Source organism: Colletotrichum costaricense (assembly GCF_030867565.1).
Source record: "Colletotrichum costaricense strain IMI 309622 chromosome Unknown Scaffold_9.1, whole genome shotgun sequence".
In the NCBI taxonomy this organism is placed as follows: Eukaryota; Fungi; Ascomycota; class Sordariomycetes; order Glomerellales; family Glomerellaceae; genus Colletotrichum; species Colletotrichum costaricense.
Genome location: NW_026848238.1, coordinates 820421 through 839914, shown reverse-complemented (window position 1 = coordinate 839914; position 19494 = coordinate 820421). Strand labels below are relative to the sequence as shown.

Sequence of the window (19494 nt, the reverse complement as noted above, 5' to 3'; positions counted from 1 at the left end):
CAAGTAGAAAAGCAACCCCTTCCTTTCTCTCGAGATAGACAGCATAGTTGAGTGGTGTTATGAATGAAGGTAACAATTGTTCGTTCAGGAAATGTCGGTGAAACTCAAACAGACGTCGCATTATACTTTCTTCTTGGTCATAAAAGCCTATGTAATGGAGAAAGCACCGGCCGCTAAAGATAGGGTCCCATGTTGTCGTCGCGTGTTCCAAAAGTACTTTCAAGTACGGGCTATTCGAATATGCAAGTGCGTAGTAAAATGAATGTGTATTTTCTCCATCCAAGGCATTGACATCGGCACCAGCTTGTATCAGCAAGTCGAAGGTCTGGAAAACGTTTTTCTCAATCGCGATCTGCAAAGGGGTCTCGTGGGGGGGTTCCAATGATGGAGTATCAATGTCTTTCGGTGACGCTGCAAGAATGGCGGACAACTCTGCGAGCTTGGCTTCGGTCTCGGTATCCAAGTCGAGTTCGCCAAGAAAGAGGTGTAATGGTGTTTCTGCCTGAGGAGTCATCGTGTGGTCGACCTCCTTCCAAGGAAGACTTCTTGCACTTTTGTTCTTTCTTGCACTTTTATTCTTTCTTGCACTTTTGTTCTTGGGCCATTGAGGTGACTCCGATGCGTGCGTGTCGTCTATTGTCTGGCTGTCGTTGTCAATTGGCCGGCTTGGCGTATCACTGGCCGCCGCACCTGTTGCCATACCATCAAACGTGTCTGCATCCATGAATGAGATGAAAGGCAAGTGGAATGGCCGCAAGATGTGGGAAACTCCTCGCAACGGAGCCTCTGAAAGTATCCAAAAGATGGGGATTTGGCAAGGAGTGAAGTCTGGGCGAAATGTTTTAAGTCTCCAGGCTCCTTAACTTGCCAAGATTCGGGCATCAATACACTTCAGCAAGCCCTAATGCAAGCTGCATCGTAGAAGATTAGAGCGAAGAGGATCTTTAAGTACACAATACTGAAAGGGTAAACGGTGTCCGCCACCTTGCTGATTTATGACTCTCCTATCCCCTGCGATCTAACAGTCCCTCGATTGGTTGCCTCGCTTTTTTGAATGGCAGATATCCTGCAGGTTTCCTGCTCACCGGGCCAACGCTCAAATATTAATGTAAGCACTCAATGGCACTGCAGAGAGCTGAAAACGAATCCAGACCAGGTTCTTATCTGACCCAAGAACAACATTATTGGCCCACATACTGTCAGTGGATGTGCAGCTGTGGCTTACGAACCGCTTCAGCTCTGAGACAGAGAAAGCCTGCCACACTACACAGCGTTCGAAAATGATAAGATCAACGCCACGCAGCCAAGGTAACTAGTACTTCTCTCTGTTGGTGGAGCATCATAAATCTCCTACATCCTTTTGGCTGAGTCCCTAGGAGAATACCCTTCAAGCGCTACTAGACATATCTGGAAAGGACGAAAATGACGAGGAAAGCAACATGGAGGATAACAAAAATGAGGATATCGATGAGGAGACCGATATACCGAAACTTTAGTCTGCGTCAAATAACTAACAAATCACACATGTCCAAGGGGCCACTATTCGCGACCACGACCTCTTTCATAAATCAGATCAACACCCCACCTCAAGGCTTATAACACGAACGGACTACGATGATTTGCGAGCTGTCACTAACTAAAGAGCTTCTCATATAGTTGCATGTCAAGGTGGTTCCGCTAGAAAGTCCTGCTCTGAGTAAGCTAATGGGCTTGAGGTGTCGCGGTTGCTTCGTGAGCAGGCAAGACTGCTTGTCAAGATCCCCGGCCTGAGGAAAGTACGACCTTTGGCAACTGGCCAGGTCTGGCACCGTCAAGGTTCGGTCTCCACCTCTAGTAGGCATACATGCCTCAAAGCCTCCCCCCCCCCCCTTCAAAACAAACATCCCACAGCTCCGCTCCAAGAACCTAACAAACATCAATAACATGGACTTCACCACGCACTACATCGACCCTCGAGCGGCACATACCCACACAATCATATTCCTCCACGGCAGAGACAGCACCTGCGCCGACTTCGCAACCGAGCTCTTCGAAAGCGAAGCATCAGAACCAGCAAACCAACCACGCACGCTCCCAGACCTACTCCCATCTATCCGCTGGGTCTTCCCCGGTGCCGCGCTCCTTCCATCCAAGAGATTCGGCACCGAGATGTCACAGTGGTTCGACGTCTGGTCGTTAGAAAACCCAGAAGAAGAAGCCGGTATCCAACAACCCGGCCTGAGACGGAGCATCGAACACCTCGTCGCCCTCGTCGAGAGCGAATCTGCCCTGGTTCCGATGGATAAGATATTCCTAGGCGGTATCAGCCAGGGATTCGCAACCTCCATCGCCGCTTTTTTGACTACGCCGAGGCTAGGCGGATTAGGTGGGCTGATTGGTTTGTGCAGCTGGATGCCGCCGGCCGAGGTCATCGAAGGTATGGCGGAGGAGGGTTCACTTTATCGTAGAGCGAGCGGCACAGACCCAACGGCCAAGAGTCCTATTTTCCTCGCTCATGCTGTGGACGATGAAGTCGTCGATATCAATCTTGGTCGGCAGTTGCGAGCGACCCTTGATTCGTTCGCCGGTTCATGTACGGTGGAATGGCATGAGTATCAATCAGGAGGTCACTGGGTTAACGAGCCGCAAGGTGTTGATGACATGGTCAGCTTCCTGAGACTCCATATGCATTGGACTGGGCTTCATAACACACACCACCATGACCAGTCTGAGATTGTGTACTGAGTGCGAGCTACTGGGCTGTTGCTTGTCAGACATCGTGGCGTGTATGAACGAGTCTCGATTCTCAGATGGATGTTACCTGTCAACGCAATGCTCCCCGCGTTCACAGCCTAAGAGCGTGTTCGAGTACACGTATTATTACATGTATATTCCATCTTCATGCCTGAGCACGAGAAATGATGCCTATCCTAGACGCCATGCCATGCCATGCGCTCTACGCAGTGTTCTCTGTTCGTCTTAGGTCCGGCGAGCTTCTATCCCAAAGACCGGAGCCATCCAAGACGACGCCGTATACCCCTAAGTAAGAAGGTATAATGCTATGCTCAAATCAACCACCGACCCCTTTCCACAAGGTCGGTCATCTCCCACCCAGAATGGATCTCAAGACATCAAGACTCAAAAGTCAAGACTCAAAACTTAGGACTCAAGACTCAACCTCCATCTCCAAATCCGGATCCACCTCCGTCCCCAAATCCCTCTCCTCCAAAAACCGCCTCCCAACAAGCTCATCAGGCAAATACTCCTGCCTCACCCTACCCTCCCGATAATTCGGCGGGTACTTATACTCCGCACCGTACCCCATCTCCCTCATCAACCTCGTCGGCGCGTTCCTCAAGTGCAGCGGCACAGGCAACGCCGCCGCACCAGGCTCCTTGAGCGCCGCGTAGGCATTATTCAGACCCCTATACGCCCTCGTGCTTTTCGGCGCGAGACTCAGCGCTACGGCGCAGTGCGCGAGAGGGATCCTAGCCTCGGGCATACCGATCTGCTGCGCGGCGGTGTACGCCGCCGTCGCGAGCGGGAGGAGAGTGTTATCTGCCAGGCCGACGTCTTCAGAGGCGATGACTACCATGCGTCGTGCTACGAACAGGGGGTCTTCGCCAGACTGGAGCATGCGTGCGAGGTAATACAGCGCCGCGTCGGCGTCTGATCCGCGGACTGCTTTGTGGAAGGCGGAGATGGTGTCGTAGTGTTGGTCGCCTGCGCGGTCGTACACGAGCGTCTTGGTGAGCGACGCCTTGATGCTCTCCTTCGTCGTCCCGGCGCGCGTTGACAACGAAAGTGCGAGCTCGAGCAGGTTCAGCGCTGTGCGGGCGTCACCGTCGGAGAAGGCAGCCAGGTACGTCACCAGCTCCGCGTCGACGAGCGGGCTACCGGGGAAGTTATTCGTTCGCGCCTCTTCGTCAATGGCGCGGAGCAGGATTCTCGCCACGTCTTCGCTCGAGAGCTTAGACAGGGTAAACGTCCTACACCGCGAGAGCAGCGCGCCCTGAACTCTAAAAGAAGGGTTCTCCGTCGTGGCGCCAATGAGTGTAATCGTACCCGCCTCAACGGGCTTCAGAAAGACGTCCTGCTGCGACTTGGAGAAGCGATGTATCTCGTCGCAGAAGATAATAGTCTTGCGGCCCGTAAGAGCACCCTCGTTGGCCGCCTCCGCAAAGAGCTTCTTGCACTCGGCCACGCCGGACGAGGTAGCATTCATCTCGATGAAGCGTGAGCCGACGCTGTGCGCTATACACCGCGCAATCGTCGTCTTGCCCGTTCCCGAGCCTCCCCAAAGAATCATGGAGGGGACCCGGTCCGACTCGATGAGGCTGCGCAGCACGCCGTGCGGACCGACGAGGTCTTGGCCGCAGACTTCGTCTAGGGTCCTGGGACGCATTCGCTCTGCCAGGGGCGCTGCGCGGGCTGTCTTTGTGCGCTTTGCCGAGGGACCGGTTTCTGGTGGTTGTGTTTGTTGGGTTGCTTCGCTGTCTGTGTCGGTGGCCGTCGCCATGGGGGAGGGCAGCTCGCCTGGCCCGTCGTCGAATCTCCGTTTCATACCCGCCATGGGCCGAGTAGTCGTCGCCGCTGCTGTCGTCGTCGTGCCGTTGGACGGGGTCGTCTGGACTTTGGCGGGAGGGGCATGGCGCTTCGGTGCGGGGGTCGAGAAGAAGGAGGAGGCGGGCCGTTTGGCTTGTGATGAGGTGAGTGTAGAGCCGGGAGTGCCATTAGACTGTGTCACTGTCGGCGGGGAGGAGGTTCGTTCGGGGTTGAAGATGTGGTTTTGGCAGCCAGAGTCGATGTGAGAGTTGATCAGCGTCTCCTTGACGGGTTTGTTGCAGATGGGGCAGTCGACTGCTGCCATTTTGAATGGAAGACACAGTGCTGTGACGCATGCAATGGGTAGGCTTTGGCTCAAGCTTGGCTATTGTTGGAGTGTGTTGGCGTCCGGATTCGTCAATTCGTGTGCAGTTGACGATGTTGGTGCAACTATCGCGAATTCGTGTGAATTTGGAGGTTGAGCTGTGACTGGATGAGACGCGCCTTTGGGGGAATTTTTGAGTGCAATGACGCGCCTGGCAATTGAGCTCGAAATTCTAGTGGGGCACGGGACGCCTCGCTCCGCAGTTCTACCTCCAGGAGCCTTAAGGTCCCTTCACTCCACTGCCGTCTGGAAGCGACTGCCACTGCCGGGGTGTCGATTCACAGGGCAGCCGTCGGGTAAGAAGCCGCGCTCTCTCTCGACAGTGGGGCTGCCCGGCACTCGGATTCGGTCGGAGATACACTGTGGCCTCCGCCCGCCCGCCATGCTCGGCATACGGATACACAGTACGTATGATCTCATTCAGGACAACAGAGTAGTTGATTCACTCTTCAGGTTCAATTGAAAGTGAAACTAATAATCTCAGTGATTCGCGCCCGGACGATGAGCCAGGTCTTCTCGTAGGTATCATTACACCTGCATAAAACGCCTCCCAATGCCTTTATCCTCAACCCGAAATGTCGAAAGTGCTCGGAACGGAGCCGTGATGTACAAAGACGCCGTAGCATGACTTGATGCCGGTGCCGGTGCCGTCAGCAATCTCCCCTTCTCTATGATGGAGACGACGGCCATGTATGAAGTGTATATCGAAGCCATTGACCCGCTTACGAAAGCAGCGCATGCTCATGCTGTCTCTTCTCTCGCTGGCGACTCATTCAGTCTTTGCTGTGTTACAAACTCTCCTCAAACCATGAATCAAACCATGAATGACTCTCCGCAGCCACACTGCTCCTCTGTTCAAGTAGTTAGCAAACCATTTTCCCAAAACGGTAAGAAGCGACGTAGACTCACTGATATTCGGGTTCTTGAACACAAACCGCTGGCTCAGCTTGTCCTCAACCCAATCCATCTCGCTGCCAATAATGCTGAACAGCGCCTTGCTGTCAATCAGCACCTTGACGCCGTCCTGCACCACCTCCTCGTCAAAGCTCCCCGGCTTCTCGACGTACTCGAGGTGGTACGCCAGGCCCGAGCACCCCCTGTTCCGCACGCCGACCTTGATCAGCTTCGGCTCCGGCTGGTCCAGCATCGCGCGCAGCTGCTCTACCGCCGCGGGGCTGAGCTTCATCGCCGCCTTGCGGGCGCGGAGCGTGCGCTTCGGACGGGCGGCTGGCTTGGGGGTTTGAGCTGCTTGTTCGGAAACCTTTGGCGCGGGGGCCGCCGCGGCAGCGGTTGCTGCTGATGACGTCGTCGTGGCCTTGGCTGCCGCGGATGTGGTCGCTGCTGTTGTTGTCTTCGTCGTCGAGGACTGTGTGGCGGAGGGAGAAGGGGAAAGAGTGCTCGGTGTCGAGGATTGTTGGCGGGCTGTCGCCATTTGTGAGGGGATCTTGGGAGGTCTCGTCTCGTTGACCTTCGGCAGAGCATCCGGCGATGCGATGGAGCTCTCGGGGATGCCGTCGCCTCTCGCCGGAGGGAGTGTGTTGTTTGAGTAGAGAGGATATGACTGGAAAGACGGGCTGCCGTAGGCGCGACGGGCAGAGGCGCACTGCAATGCCGTGCAGGAGCGGCGGAACGCCACTCTGCTGAGTATCCTCGGTGCATTCATCTTTGTGCTAGAGGTTGTGTGTGTGTGTGTGTGTGTGTGTGTTTTTGACGAAGTCGAGTTTGCTAGAGGGAATGACACCAAGGTGAGATTGCTTTCCGGTTTTGTTCTGTGGTGTTTATCGTCGAAGGATCAGGTGTTGAGGTTGAGAGGGTTGGAAATCATTCGACGGTGACGAAAGAAACAGGCGGGAATTGTAGGTCGGAGGTTTTTGCGGTCGGGATGGATTGGCAATGGGAATGTGGCTGGCACTCGGAGCAAAGCAACAGAAGCTGGGGCCAAGGGGGGGTCATTTGACAGGTTCTCGCCGTGGCGCGGCTATGACATGGTGAGCGGTCTCCAGTATACCGGGTGCACTTCAGCCAATCAGAAGCCTTTAATTTGTCAACGGCCGGGACAGATGACAAAGCAGCCTCTTTTCCTTCAGTGCCTTTTGGGCCTTGGCTTTTGCTTTGTTTCTCATGACCAACTCATACCTTGAGGGCCTCAAAGGCCTTATTCATTCTTAACTTATCCAAACTACCTTAGTCAGGTACTTTGTTTGTCCAGTGTTACACTACGTTGCCGAGTTTCCTGGACTCTCGGGGAATCGATGTGGTTCGAGATTAGGTTTGCCCGGACTGAAAAGGAAGAGCTCTACATCCAATCCCCAGCAGCCTGTGGAACCACACTTTATGTGTCGAATGACAACCTTGAAGGTCAAGAGCTCGAGGTTGACATTAGCTCTCAAGGCTAGAGCCGCAGTCAACGGGCCTCCACTAAGCATGCCAAACATTGATCAACCAGACTCCAACGCAATGTTTCATGAGAATCATCTCGGGTGTCATTAATATCATACAGTCTATCACCCAATCCTCCTTGCCTCACAGCTCACAGCTCACCAACTCTCACCGCTCCACCAACCCTCTCACATCAGCAACAGCCGCCCTCGCCATCTTCTTCAACAACGTCCTCTCATCCGCCTCCCGGTACCGATCCCACGTATCAAGTCCCTCTTTCGCCTGTATACTCAGCGTCTCGTACCCTTGCTTAATCACCTCTGTCACCTGCATGCTTGTCAGGTTCCCCTTCTTCTTGCCGCCCTCCGCCAGCAGCTCCTTGTAGTGCGTGCTCACGCTAATGAGCGTGTCTATCGAGTTGCTCGGCCGCTTGCCGAGTTGATAGCTCTCCTTGAACTTGGTCAGCGTGTCGCCAGCCTCGACGACCTTGTAGAATAGATCATCGTATGCCGCTGGCGACGGCAGGAATCCTTCGCCAGCCGACAGCGAGAGCGCCACGAGGTTGACGACGTTGTCTAGCAGGAGGTCGATTTGCGAAAGGTCCTTCAGGTCCGCGACGTATTGTGTAAGGAACCGAATGAGGTTCAGCAACGCGCGGAAGAGATCCGCCCAGTGATATGTCAGTCGTGTCCGTGACCTCGAGAGATAGGAAATCACCCGCAACAGGATTCCGACGCAGAGTGTGTAGAGTCCGACGTCCAGCCTCCTCCGCAGGTTGTGTGTTATGCCGTCGACCATGGTATCCAGCACGGCCGTCGCCAGAATCCGGTCCCCTCTGACCAGCGGGAGGAACGGTTGCCTCTGGCGACACAGACGGACTTGTCCCTTGGACTCTTCGCTGCATATCCGCTTGCATAGTACGGGATCCTCGATTAGTAGGCGGAAGACCATGAGGTTGAGATGCGAGTAGTGTGTCGTGCGTTCGGAGAGATGGGCGTGCTGGAGTAGGTAGGAGGTGAGTGATGTGAAGGCCGCCAATGGCTGTTCTTCGCCCTTTTCGGCAGGCAGGGTGGCGAGGTTGAAGCAGAATAGCTTGTTGGCGTGTGTAAAGTCATAGGTTGCTAGCAACACGGCTGCTTCCTCACCGGGTCTGCTTCTTGTCAGTTGCCACATTTCTTCACTCCAAGGCCAGCCAGAGGATACTCACAGCTTCGTAAACATCTGCTTCATGGTCTCGGCATCGTAGACGGGCTTCTTTTCCGGCTTGGGGCCCCTCGCAACCGCGCCGAGGCCAATCATACGCAGCGTGCCGTTGAACGTCCACCCCTCGGGCAAGTCGTCCTGCACATCCACGAATTGTGTAGTCAAGCTCTCGCACGTCTGGCCGATACACCGAATGATCTTCTTGATTGTCGCCTCGTTGACAAAGTCGTTTAGTCGCATCTGGTAGGGGTTCTGGAACTCAAATTTGTTGTAGTTCGCCAAGAGGCCGAGGAGGGAAAAGGGGCTGAGGATGCGCTCCGTTGTGTCGGTGTCTTGTATAAACTGCGGGATCGTTAGTTGAGGCTCACACAAGTTGCAAGGGTAGAATGATCTGACCTTCATTACTGAGGGGAAGAGGTCCCTCTGGATGAAGTATGTTAAGAGGCTTGTCTGGTATGCGCCCGCCGTCACAGCCAGGACAACCTCGACAGCCTTTTGTCGCAATTCCACTGCAATGCGTTAGTCCGTCTCGTACTTGACCGTAGTGGCTTTCCCGTATGCCAAACTCACAGCTCTTCCCACTCCTAATGATCTGGTCCACAGCGCCCACAAAGTCCGTAAAGATCGTATCGACATAATCGATCCCAGCCAAGACGATAATAATATCCGAGCTAGGGTGCGCATACTTTTTCGAAAGAGCCGAGCAGAGGAACACGCTTAGAGTCTACCATCCTCCCAGTCCAAGTCAGCAACTTCCAAACCTCGCCTCAGCGCGAAAGCCAAGGGACGAGCTTGTGCCCTACTCACGTCAAGCGCATGCAGATCTGCGACACCCTGTCCACTCTTCATAGCAGTGACAGCGCGCGCGAAAAGCTCCCTTGTATGCTCCTCCAACGCAAGCATGTCCGCCGGCCCGAGACCATCGAGAATTCGCTTCAGGGCGGGGCGGTCGGGCCGCAGGAGGAAGAACTCGCGCCAGAAGCCCTCGGAACGTTCTGCGTCATCTTCGGCGTCCTACTCAATCATGGAGTTCGTATCAGCGGGTTGCCAATGTACAGGATCGTGCTTCTCTGCGTAGCAGTACTGTCTAGGAAGATACGGCCATGCGGTCCGGAAGTTGAAGATCGTCAAGGGGGAATGCTCGGCCAGGCGCAATGGGGGAAGCTCGGGGTTCGTGGGTATAAGGATCGAAGAGAACACACACCTAGAGAGAGAAGGTTAGCAACAAGTCGTACACGAAATCGGCGAAAGAGTACCTTGGACACACAGAGACATGGTCGAGGGGTCACAAAGGCAGGGAGAAGCGGAGCTGTCGAACCTTGAACAACGACTCGTACAGCTGTACGATCTTGGGCTTGAAGACCTCGGGCGGGGCCTGACGGGTCAGCGGTGACGCTTCCATTCCCGAGGTATGGCGATCTGTGGCGATAAAAAAAAAGAAGAATTGGCTACCGCTTATGTCGGAGGCAGCGGGAGGAGGGCAGATAATCTGTAAATGTTTGGTTTTGGGGGCTGACGACGTCGGTCCGGCAGCACGCGAGCTAACCGTTGCGATACGCGTTCCGATAAAAAAAGATGGAGAGGTCCCCGTTGCAGCTCAGGGATTCTGTACCGTTTTCTATCTAAGCTGGCACGGCTTTGAACGGACTTTTGCTCACGAGACATACAGTGCTTCTAGAAATGACGACTGTACTTGCACATGCGCATTCTCCCCCTGAACTCGGGCTGCCTCCAAAAAAAGATCGGGACACTTGTCCAGCGCCAGAAACATCCATGGCATGTTTCATGCACGGGCGCATCATGATCCAGTCTTCCTCCGTAGGGCTGATATTGATATTCTAACTACAGGGCCGCCGATCCAACCGTCTTCCCAACCCCCAAGGCCGACGCCTCTGTTCCATCTCCATCGTAACAAGCTCTTTACCTCTCCCAAGGAGCGACCAGCTTACCAAGTCAATGAAAGTCACAACCCAAAGTCTTTCCTATCTTGGCCCGCAACGAGAGCCCAGTCAGCGAGAGAAGAACCGCAGCCTGCGCTCGTCGTGGTTGTTCGAAGCCTCGTCTTCCATTTCTAGCGCCGAGTAATTATCAAATCTCCTGGGTTGCTGAGGCGCCTGCTTGGGCAGTTTTGTTTTCTCTCTGGCCTTAAAGACTTGGCGCATCTCTTGTTCCTTTGCAGTAGCAGCATCTCTTTCGGGGCCCGGCGACATTTGTAGAATGTGTCGCCGAGCGGCAAACTGCCGCTTACGCTCCGCCAATCTTCTATACCACCATGAGTATTCCGTCTCTTTTTCAGCCGGGGGTATAGAGGTATTCGATACTCCCGGGTCTGGAAGACTTTCCGAAGTCTGACTTTGGGGCGGAATCTCCGAATGCTCGTTCGAGGTCTGCTGGTTCTGCTGAGGGTTGGCGCCAGCATTCGTGGCTTGGTCCGTCTTCGGGTCCTTGGCAGGCACCCATATGACCAAGTTGAGATCCGCCGGCTCTGGGCCTTGGTTGGATTCCACGAACGAAGCGGTTTGGTTGGTGAAGGCTTCAATCTCTTCGAGCGCATTCTGACCCAAGATGACATCATGGATACAACTGTCAAGAATGTGGAAACGGAAGGCCGCATCATCACGGCTTAGGGGAGTGTCCGACTGGCCCATGCAGGCCCAATGTGCCCATGCAGAACCCATTGTCTTTTCCACGTTCCCGTCAGGAAATCGCAAAAGGCGTTGATCATTCCAATCAATGGTATCATGCCAATTCGTATGGCGGCGTGCAAAGCTGGACGAGACGAGGTTCGACTCGGAACCCGAGTCGGCAAGTGCCAGGACCGCAACATCGCCGATTCTACCTTGAAGCCGCTGGCTAACAGATCCAACACTGCTTGTGAACAGAAAAGATTTTGCCCAAGGAGGTCGAGGGGCTCTGCTCAAACGGGCGCGGTACTGGTTCATTGTCCCCGAAGTTGTGAGAAATTCGCTTCCTAGGATAACATCATGAGCGAGATCATTGATGACCTGGAACGCGATGTTCCAGGATTTATCAGGATCGTATGCGAATTTCCATACAGCATTGATGGTACCGGCGCTCATGATGGACTTGCCGTTGGCCATTCGAAGACCTGTGTCTTGAGCCTCTGGCAGGCCGGGTGGTGGCTCGAGACCGAGTCGTTTGGCAAGCGAAGAAGACATCAAGTTGCAGCCAGCGCCAGTATCGGGAATTGCATTGACCGTTTGGCCGTCTATTTCTCCTTGAGCCATAAGCATGCCGCCTGATGCAGGATTTGGCATCGAAAATCTGTCTGCTGAAAAAAGGCAATGTCATCCGCGTCAGCTGTATTTGGGGCAAAGTGACGAGACAGCTGTGGTGCGTCCTTACATAGACGGTCTCCAGACGCGACGAAATCGGCATACTGGCATCGCCATTTTGGGTCTGAAAGGATATTGTATGCATGTCGCATCTTGGAAAATCCTGGTTCTGCTAGGAGGTTGTAGGGTGAATATCGCTCTGATTCCTTCCAGTATTTAATGGCGTCTTTTTTGCGACATGCTGAATTCTCATAGGAAAAGTATGCCTGCAGTTTCCGTCTATAAGCCGCTTTAACCTCGATTTGCGTGGCAGTTTCTGGAATGCCCAGAGTCTCAAAGAGCTTAAAGGATTCTGAGAAGCGAACCATATTGAAAGCTTTTGACCTATGTAAGAACCGTCAATCTAGGCAACGCCTGCTACGTACAAGGCAGGAGAGAAGCCGGCAAGCTCGCTGCTAGAGGCAAGGAGAGATCAGGCTTTGATATTCCTGACGATGGCTATTCGAGTTGAGCTGCGCCCCTGACAAGCCCTCCTCGCAGGGGGGGGTGATTGGTCAATTCGTCTCGAAGGCATACTTGCACATTGATACCAGGCATCCAACCAAGAGCTCCTTTCACCCATGGCAGGCAGCTGGGGTGCCTTGGTCCCCCAATTCAGTATTTCACTTCCATACGCCCATCGATGCAAGTAGATCTTGGCGTGCACATGATGAAACAATCCTCGCCAGGAAAGATCTGACCAAGATACGCGCCTTGCCCTTGAGACCGATTGCCCATTCTCGATACATTATCTTCCCAGACCCTCTCAGAGAGTGGCTGCGGCGAGCAGTTCGACTGCACCAAATGGCAGCCGTACCGCCCGGTTCATCAAGCCACGGAGCTTTCGCGGAATTCATTGCTTCTGATACTGAGCTGTCAGTATTCAGGAGCTTCCAGGCTCTAAGTGCCCGGAACCTCCTTCACCTTCAGTCGAGAATGCTTGAGATCGAGGCTGAACTACAGAAGTCTGACGAGGATGACGCCACAAACGTCAACGATGCTAGCCGTCTCGCTACCAAGTGCTGGGAAGTGTTTGCGTTAAGAGCTCGAGAAAAGGATTCAAGAGAGGCCAAGAAGACGGATCTTGTAAATCGGCTACAGGGAACCATGAAAGAATACCGTACGTGCCTCGAGGATTGACCACAAGAGCAATCTTTGTGACGAGATATAGATGAAGCTTTGGTTCTGCGAAGCCAAGTCATGAAGTTTACTACCCCCAACGATCGAGTCTTTCGTGTCTTCCAAGGCTGGTTCGACTCCGAACAACCCTTCCTCGGCCACGGCCACGATCTACCAAGCAAGCGAGATGACTTCATCGCCCTCGCTCCATCATCAGGCGCAGATTTCCTCACCCGAAATCTCGAAGATCTTGCAGGTAGGTACCTAGCGGTACGTTAGTCCACTACTATAGCGATATTGAATAGCTTTTGATAGTCTGAACCAGGGAAAACGACACAAGGAAACCACAGAAGTAAAATACTACTCCGCCCGCCACGTCACCCGCCTCGTCACAATAATCACCGTCCTCGCCGCCTCCCTCGTAATCCAAGCCGCCATCGTCACCCTCTACCTCATCCACAACGAGGTCCTGCGCCTCTGCATGATCGCCGTCTTCACCAGCGTCTTCGCGGCCAGCTTAGCCGTCATGACGGACGGGCGGAGGACGGATATCATCCTGGCGACGGCGGCCTGTGCGGCGGTGCTGGTGGCTTTTGTCGCGCAGGATTGAGATTTGTAGCAACTATCGGCTTCGGGTTTCCTGGTTGGCGTTGGCTGATCATGTATTAAGTGGAGATACTTACATAGTGATTGAGGCTCGTGGGAGGTTCAGACCTCATTTCAGGCATAGAGACGGCTGACGCCGATCTTGTCTGAGGTGATGTTGTGGGTCTCGCCGGGAGATGGAGAACGGGCTCCCGCCGCCGGCCCCACCAAGCGCGATGGGTCACACTTAACGATGAGAGCACTTAGGCTCGAGCCGAACAATTTGATCTCTGCGTTATAAACCACCTTGGTGGCAGTGATGGTGAGGGTGGCAGTAGTGAGGAGTAGGCCTGACCGGCAGTGGCATCAAGCCTATGCAAACATATAGTCAACTGAACCAGGCTCAAAGGCCTTTTGTCCTTAGTCCTAATGAAGCCTTGTTTCCCGGAGGAACACATACACCTACCATTTCACAGCGATTTCACAAACACATGAGAGCAGATTAGCAAAGAGATTTGCTAGTGACACGCCTTCATACCTCCATACTTGGACCAGAATTCCCTCGAGAGACTCGACAAGCACCTACCTCGTGAAGTCATCCATCCTACAACCTTTGTCTTCAGGCTGTCTGCTCACTTTCTCCACAATGCCTGGGCCACATCAAAAGCAGACGAGGTTCACAGTTGTGATTATTAGAATTGGTAAGTGTACGTTGTATGTAATGTGATAATCCCCTCGTACCTGGTATAGGTAAACCCGAGAAACCCATATCCCTCCAAAACCCCCCTATTGTATCCCAATGCTTCGCATCGCTCTGTGCTTCGCAAAACCACCTACAGGTTATTCAAACAAAAGAAAAATCAATCCAACTCCCCTCGCAATGCCATAGTTGTGTGTGATTGTTTATATACAGCTCCTGCAGACTGTGCGTCCGCCCAGGGATTAGTGTGTAGGTAGGTAGTTGGTCGGTCGAGGTATTGTAGATCCGGGCTGGCCTTCGTCTAGTACATGACACTCTGCCTCCAGCGCTCGATGGACTGCATCTGCCCATTGTGACCGGGTTGCATAGGTATCTGCATCTGCTGCATCGGCATCGGCGCCATACCTTGCTGCATACCCATGGGCTGCATCTGCATCGGCACACCCATGCCTCCGCCGTAGGGGTTCATGCCGTTCATGGCCCCCATGTTGTTCATGCCTCCCATACCACCAGCAGTGTAGCCTCCGTATCCGCCCAGATTCGGCTGGCTCATCTGAGCCATACCTGGATTTCCGTACACTTGATGCTGCTGCTGCATGGGCTGCTGGAATGGCCCTCCGTAGTTGCTCAAGGCCATGCTGGAGCGATTCCATCCGCCAGGTCCCATATTGACGCCCAAGGTGGCATTGACAGGCGGGAGTCCAGGCTGCGCAAGGAGACCTCGGGCACCTAGCCCACCGCCGGTACCTCCGTTGGCGTCGTTGAAAGCGCCGTTCTTGTAGCCGCCACTCCGCTGATTGTTCGGTCCGGTCAGGGTCTGCGGCATCTGGGCGCGAACCGCAGCCATCTTGGCCTCTTGTTCCCGAACCTTGCGCCTCTCCTGCTCGAGGCGGCGCTGCTCGTCCAGAGCTGGGTTGTAGGCAATCGGGTGGGAGTTGAGGACGTCAGCGAGACTGTGCTTCTTGCGAAGCGTAGGCGCCTCGGCCTCAGCCGGGACAGGCCCACCGCTGAGCATCATTTCCTGCTCACGCGCCTCGCGCTCGGCCTGCAGTCTCTTCCTACGTTGGCCAAGCGTCTCCTCTCCCTCTGGCTGGGCCTCCTTCTCCTTGCCCTTGTCTCCAGGTTTCTTATCATCGTTATCGCCAAACTGGGCTAGGATCTCCGCAGAGAATGCGCGACTGACGGGGCGGGCGTTGGGTAGGTTGTTGTGTTCGGCTTCGTCCTTGGCTCTGAGGCGTCGCATACGCTCACCGAGAGTCTCTCCAGCAGTAGCTTCGTCCTCCGACTCCTCCTCGGGCCTTAAGTGCTCGGCGGAAGGCATCTGGTTGAGGCGCATCTGGCTCAGACCAGCGTTGAGAGTAAAGTTGCTCCTCTGCTTAGCCAATATCCTCGGGGGCTCTTGGCCGTGGAGACGGGCGCGACGGGCACTGAGAGGCTCGTTCTCTTCCAGGTCACGACGCTCCATCAGACCCATAGGTCGATTCTTCTCAGCCACATGCGGGTTGCCGGCGTACAAAACGCCAAGCGGAACCTCGTCTTCGTCGGAACTATGGTCCTCCTCCTTGGCACCATCGACTTCCCAGGCAAGGGCAATCTTCTTCTTCTCACGGTGCCTCTTCTGCGTCTCGGCAACCGCGTCCAGCTCGATGAGGGTAGCATGCATGCCGTTCTGCCCAACATTACGGTTCGGGTTCTGAGTGCGCATCTTGGCGTGGTACTTGCGCAGCTGCAGCTCAGCGAGGAGAGTGGTGGGGGGTCCATCGAGAACTCCTGCAAACTCATCGACTTCCTCTTCTTCTTCTTCCTCATCTGAACCCTCGCCCTCGGCCTTTTCCCTATCCTCGCCGTCGACGTGATCGGAAAGAGCTTGGTTCTCTTCTCTGCTGCCGGCCATGGAATTCTTCCTGGATCCATTGTCGGATTTCTTACTGAATGGCATGAGTCCGCCCTTCTTCTTCTGCGAGGCGGCCCGAACATGCTCTTCGGGAAGCAAGACGGTGGCGGTAGACTTGCGGTTCTTTTTCTTATCGGGGCCGTACGTCTCATTACCCAACTTTCCTGCGAAAGCGTGGTCGGTGAAGGCACTGACAGGGGCATTGGCAGAGGCATCAAGAATGCTGTCGAGCGTCGCCATCGCGGAGCCTCCCTTGACCTCGATCTGCGGTGTTGTGGACGGCAAATCGAAAAAGGCGCTCGCTCGGAGTTGTGGCGGCAGGTTGGAAGCCCTTGGCATTTTGGACTTGCGGCGTTGCGTTGGCGGGGGATCCTCTGGCATGTGTTCTGGTCCTTCAGCACCACCAACAGCAGCAGCACCATCACTTGATAGCAACGGGTCGCCCTGCTCGGATGGCACATGAGAATCGACCGCGGCAGGTTCTTTGAGCGATGCGTCACCCGAGTGCTGTCCCCCGATGTCGTCTCCAAAAGATGACATACCGTGGCCGGCAAGCGGATCGGGCAACCACATCTTGGACTCGCGGACCTGGGACGCTTCGGGGTCCTGAGGTAGATACTTCGCCTGGCCGAAACCAGGATGGCCCATGGCCTGAAGCACCTTGGAGTGCCTCGCGTTCCGGACCTCAGTCTTGGGCTTCCTGGACAGCTTGGGCGGCAAGTTGAGCATAGCGGGCACTCGAGCGGGGTAGTAGAGCATTTCTTGGCCGGTGAGCTCGTCAAAGTAGGATTGTGGCCGCATGGTATCCCTGTTGTTTCGTGGCATACGCGGCGGAGGTGCTTCGTATTGAGGCTCTGGGATGTCTGGCATGGGCATGGTGTGCGGAACGGGCATGGGCGCGTCGCCGTACTCGCTCTGCTCACGCGAGTCGTACTCGCTCCGCTCGAGGTCTTCCGGCTGGCAATGCACGCCGTCAAAGTCTCCAAAGGCATTGGTGTGGTCAAACGTCGAGGTTGATCTCGGCGTGGGCGGCCTATCGTCGGAGTCTCGCCTGCCGCTATCTCCGCCAAAGTCCAAGCCCAGGCCTCCAGACTGCTGGTCCATCTCGCCAAGCAAGTTGAAGACACTGCCGCGGTTCTCTTCGTTGGTATTGGGACGGCGAATAGTCGCATCGTCGTCGGCTGTCACAGGGATTGGGGCGTGATCGGCCTCGTCGAGAACACGTCCAGTCAGGGCAACGGGTTCCGACTCGGCAATTTCAGCAAGGGAAGGCTTTCCGGAGCGGGCACTCCTGGTAGACCCCTTTCCAGAACCGTGTCGCGACATGATAGCATCGACATCGATTTCGGGGCGGCCGCGGGAGTTGTTGGAGCCGGAACGCAGGCGGCCGGTCAAAGAGTGATTAGGAGACATGACGTAGCCGCTGGGAGAGTAGCCGCCGAGGCGGGCGTTGTTGTTAAGTTCGACGATGGAGGCGACGGGAGGGAGAACGCGAAGGGGACCGGGTTGGGCCGAAGATTCGTCGATGGGAGAGTTTGATGCGGCGAGATTGGCGGCAAGTATGGAGGAACGACGAGAATCGGAACGCTTCAACTCTCCATGCAAGTCGCGGATGGCGTCCTCGATGGAGCTGGTCATAGACAGGCGTTCGGCCGACTTCTCGAGAGCAGCGACGTTTGTGGTGTAGGCGCCGGAGCGGCAGTTGAGGTCGGGAACGGGGTGTTTGAGTGTAAAGGTGCCCGAGTCGGATGTTGTACGAACGATTGGTTGGGCGACGGGACGAACGAGTGTGGATGCCGAAGAGGCGTTTTGCTGTTGCTGTTGCTGCAAACTGTCCTGGATCTGAGAGATGAGGCTGCTGTTGGATCGAAGGGACGAGGTGGAGATGTGACGAGCGAGAGCAGCAGGGGCAGAGAGAACAGTCGAGGAGGGTGAACAGGCGGCGAAGGAATTGGAGGTGGTGGTAGAAGTCGAGGTTGCCGGGCTCGTGATGGTACCAGTTGCAGCAGCAAAGGATCTCGTATTTTGGTCGCTCGTATTCAGGTTGTCTGCGGTGGTGGTATTGATATTTTTCGTACGAAGGGCCAAGGGGGCAGACGCAGACGCTGAGGCCATGACTCTGCCCGTGGGCATTGGCTGCTTCTCCTGGATGGCTGCTGTTGGCGCTGCCGCGAGCGCTGGCTGGGGGCCCTGTAGCTGGAGGGACGTGCTGGCGCCATCCCTGACGCTACCGGCAGCCGTGTCCTTATCGGATCCCGTATTCTTATCGCTGCCGACCTTAGGTAAGATTTTCTTATCGGTGCCCGTATCGTTATCGCTGTTCCCTTTTGGGTCGTTGGTGTTGGTGGTAGCCCCTGTAATGGCCGCTGTAGTGGTACCCGAAGTGGTGTCGGTAGACGCAGCAGCAGCGGCAGCGGCAGCGGTAGTGCACCTGTCCTCCAGCTCCATTTCCATCTCTTCGTCTTCATGCGCCCTGCCCCGTCCCCTCCCCCTGTTCACCTGCAGCGGATCTAGCGACAGCGGCGTCGACCCGGCACGGCGCTGGCGCGGGCTCCTAGACGAAATTGCGAATGGCGGCACCTCGTCATCTTCGTGCTTTTCGCACTCTTCGTTTCGGTCTCCAAAATTCCTTGACTCTGCCTCTGTGCTGTGACCGTCACCGTCCTCCTTTTGACTTTTTCTCGAGTGCGACCCTGACCGCCGCGGCCGAGACTCTATTTCCGTCGTGTCGCGTGCGCCCGAGACATTTCGCTCTTCGTCTGCGTCTGCCGCTGCCACCATTCCTGTCGTTGCCAAAGTCGTTCCGGTCGCCGCATGGGATAGTAGTGTCTCTTCTTGTAAGCTTAATCCTGAATATGCTTCTCTCGACCTCGACCTCGTCCTAGTCTCCTGTGTATGCGCTGCCATCGCTGTCGCTGGCGGTGGTGACGTCGACCTCTGCTGGTCGCGGAATCTTGGGCTGCTCGTCGTCTTGCGTTCTCCTGCCGCGCTACTGCTGCTACCGCCAAAGCTCAAGTCGAAATCGCGATCGGGAAATAGGTCGCTGTCCATGGACAGAGGCGTGAAGCTCTTGTCGGCAAGAGACAGAAAGTTGGCGGGACTGGGCGTTGCCGTGGCGGATACGGACGGCTGCGAAGACGACGAGGCCAGGTCTTTTGTGTAGTCTCGGTCTTGTGCTCTTGTTTTCGTTCTCGTTCCTATTCCCATACCGCCTGCTGCTGCATCTGCGTCGCTAAAGTCTGAGCCCATGGACGACGTCGAGGACCTGCGCACCGAGGCGTAGGCTGCGTGCGCCATTGCTGTGATGGAGACTCAAAACAAGTTTTGGGCGCAGCAAAAAGAATATAAGCACGGTAAAACGTCGTCAATG

The 19494-nt window shown here is 55.2% G+C and overlaps 7 protein-coding genes across 7 annotated transcripts; 2 read left to right on the top strand and 5 right to left on the bottom strand.

Annotated features, from left to right (window-relative positions):
* Nucleotides 1-1923: 1923 nt before the first annotated feature.
* Nucleotides 1924-2724, top strand: CCOS01_09113 (phospholipase/Carboxylesterase; the record flags this gene model as incomplete). Its single annotated transcript, XM_060457273.1, has 1 exon — nt 1924-2724. The coding sequence occupies one exon, from the start codon at nt 1924-1926 to the stop codon at nt 2722-2724; it is 801 nt and encodes a 266-aa protein (XP_060311973.1).
* A 421-nt stretch (nt 2725-3145) lies between these two features.
* CCOS01_09112 (ATPase) lies at nt 3146-4849 on the bottom strand (the record flags this gene model as incomplete). Its single annotated transcript, XM_060457272.1, has 1 exon — nt 3146-4849. The coding sequence occupies one exon, from the start codon at nt 4847-4849 to the stop codon at nt 3146-3148; it is 1704 nt and encodes a 567-aa protein (XP_060311972.1).
* Nucleotides 4850-5631: 782 nt separating this feature from the next.
* On the bottom strand, nt 5632-6572 carry CCOS01_09111 (iron-sulfur cluster assembly accessory protein; the record flags this gene model as incomplete). Its single annotated transcript, XM_060457271.1, has 3 exons — nt 5632-5670; nt 5729-5760; nt 5819-6572. 3 exons carry the CDS (start codon nt 6570-6572, stop codon nt 5632-5634), a joined length of 825 nt encoding a protein of 274 aa, XP_060311971.1.
* Nucleotides 6573-7456: 884 nt separating this feature from the next.
* On the bottom strand, nt 7457-9893 carry CCOS01_09110 (uncharacterized protein; the record flags this gene model as incomplete). The annotated part of the gene is made up of 7 exons (XM_060457270.1): nt 7457-8438; nt 8496-8833; nt 8888-9000; nt 9062-9215; nt 9299-9505; nt 9591-9695; nt 9810-9893. 7 exons carry the CDS (start codon nt 9891-9893, stop codon nt 7457-7459), a joined length of 1983 nt encoding a protein of 660 aa, XP_060311970.1.
* Nucleotides 9894-10500: 607 nt separating this feature from the next.
* Nucleotides 10501-12155, bottom strand: CCOS01_09109 (uncharacterized protein; the record flags this gene model as incomplete). Its single annotated transcript, XM_060457269.1, has 2 exons — nt 10501-11780; nt 11858-12155. The coding sequence occupies 2 exons, from the start codon at nt 12153-12155 to the stop codon at nt 10501-10503; spliced, it is 1578 nt and encodes a 525-aa protein (XP_060311969.1).
* A 475-nt stretch (nt 12156-12630) lies between these two features.
* Nucleotides 12631-13555, top strand: CCOS01_09108 (uncharacterized protein; the record flags this gene model as incomplete). The annotated part of the gene is made up of 3 exons (XM_060457268.1): nt 12631-12946; nt 12998-13201; nt 13251-13555. 3 exons carry the CDS (start codon nt 12631-12633, stop codon nt 13553-13555), a joined length of 825 nt encoding a protein of 274 aa, XP_060311968.1.
* A 976-nt stretch (nt 13556-14531) lies between these two features.
* CCOS01_09107 (uncharacterized protein) lies at nt 14532-19421 on the bottom strand (the record flags this gene model as incomplete). Its single annotated transcript, XM_060457267.1, has 1 exon — nt 14532-19421. One exon carries the CDS (start codon nt 19419-19421, stop codon nt 14532-14534), a length of 4890 nt encoding a protein of 1629 aa, XP_060311967.1.
* Nucleotides 19422-19494: the final 73 nt, after the last annotated feature.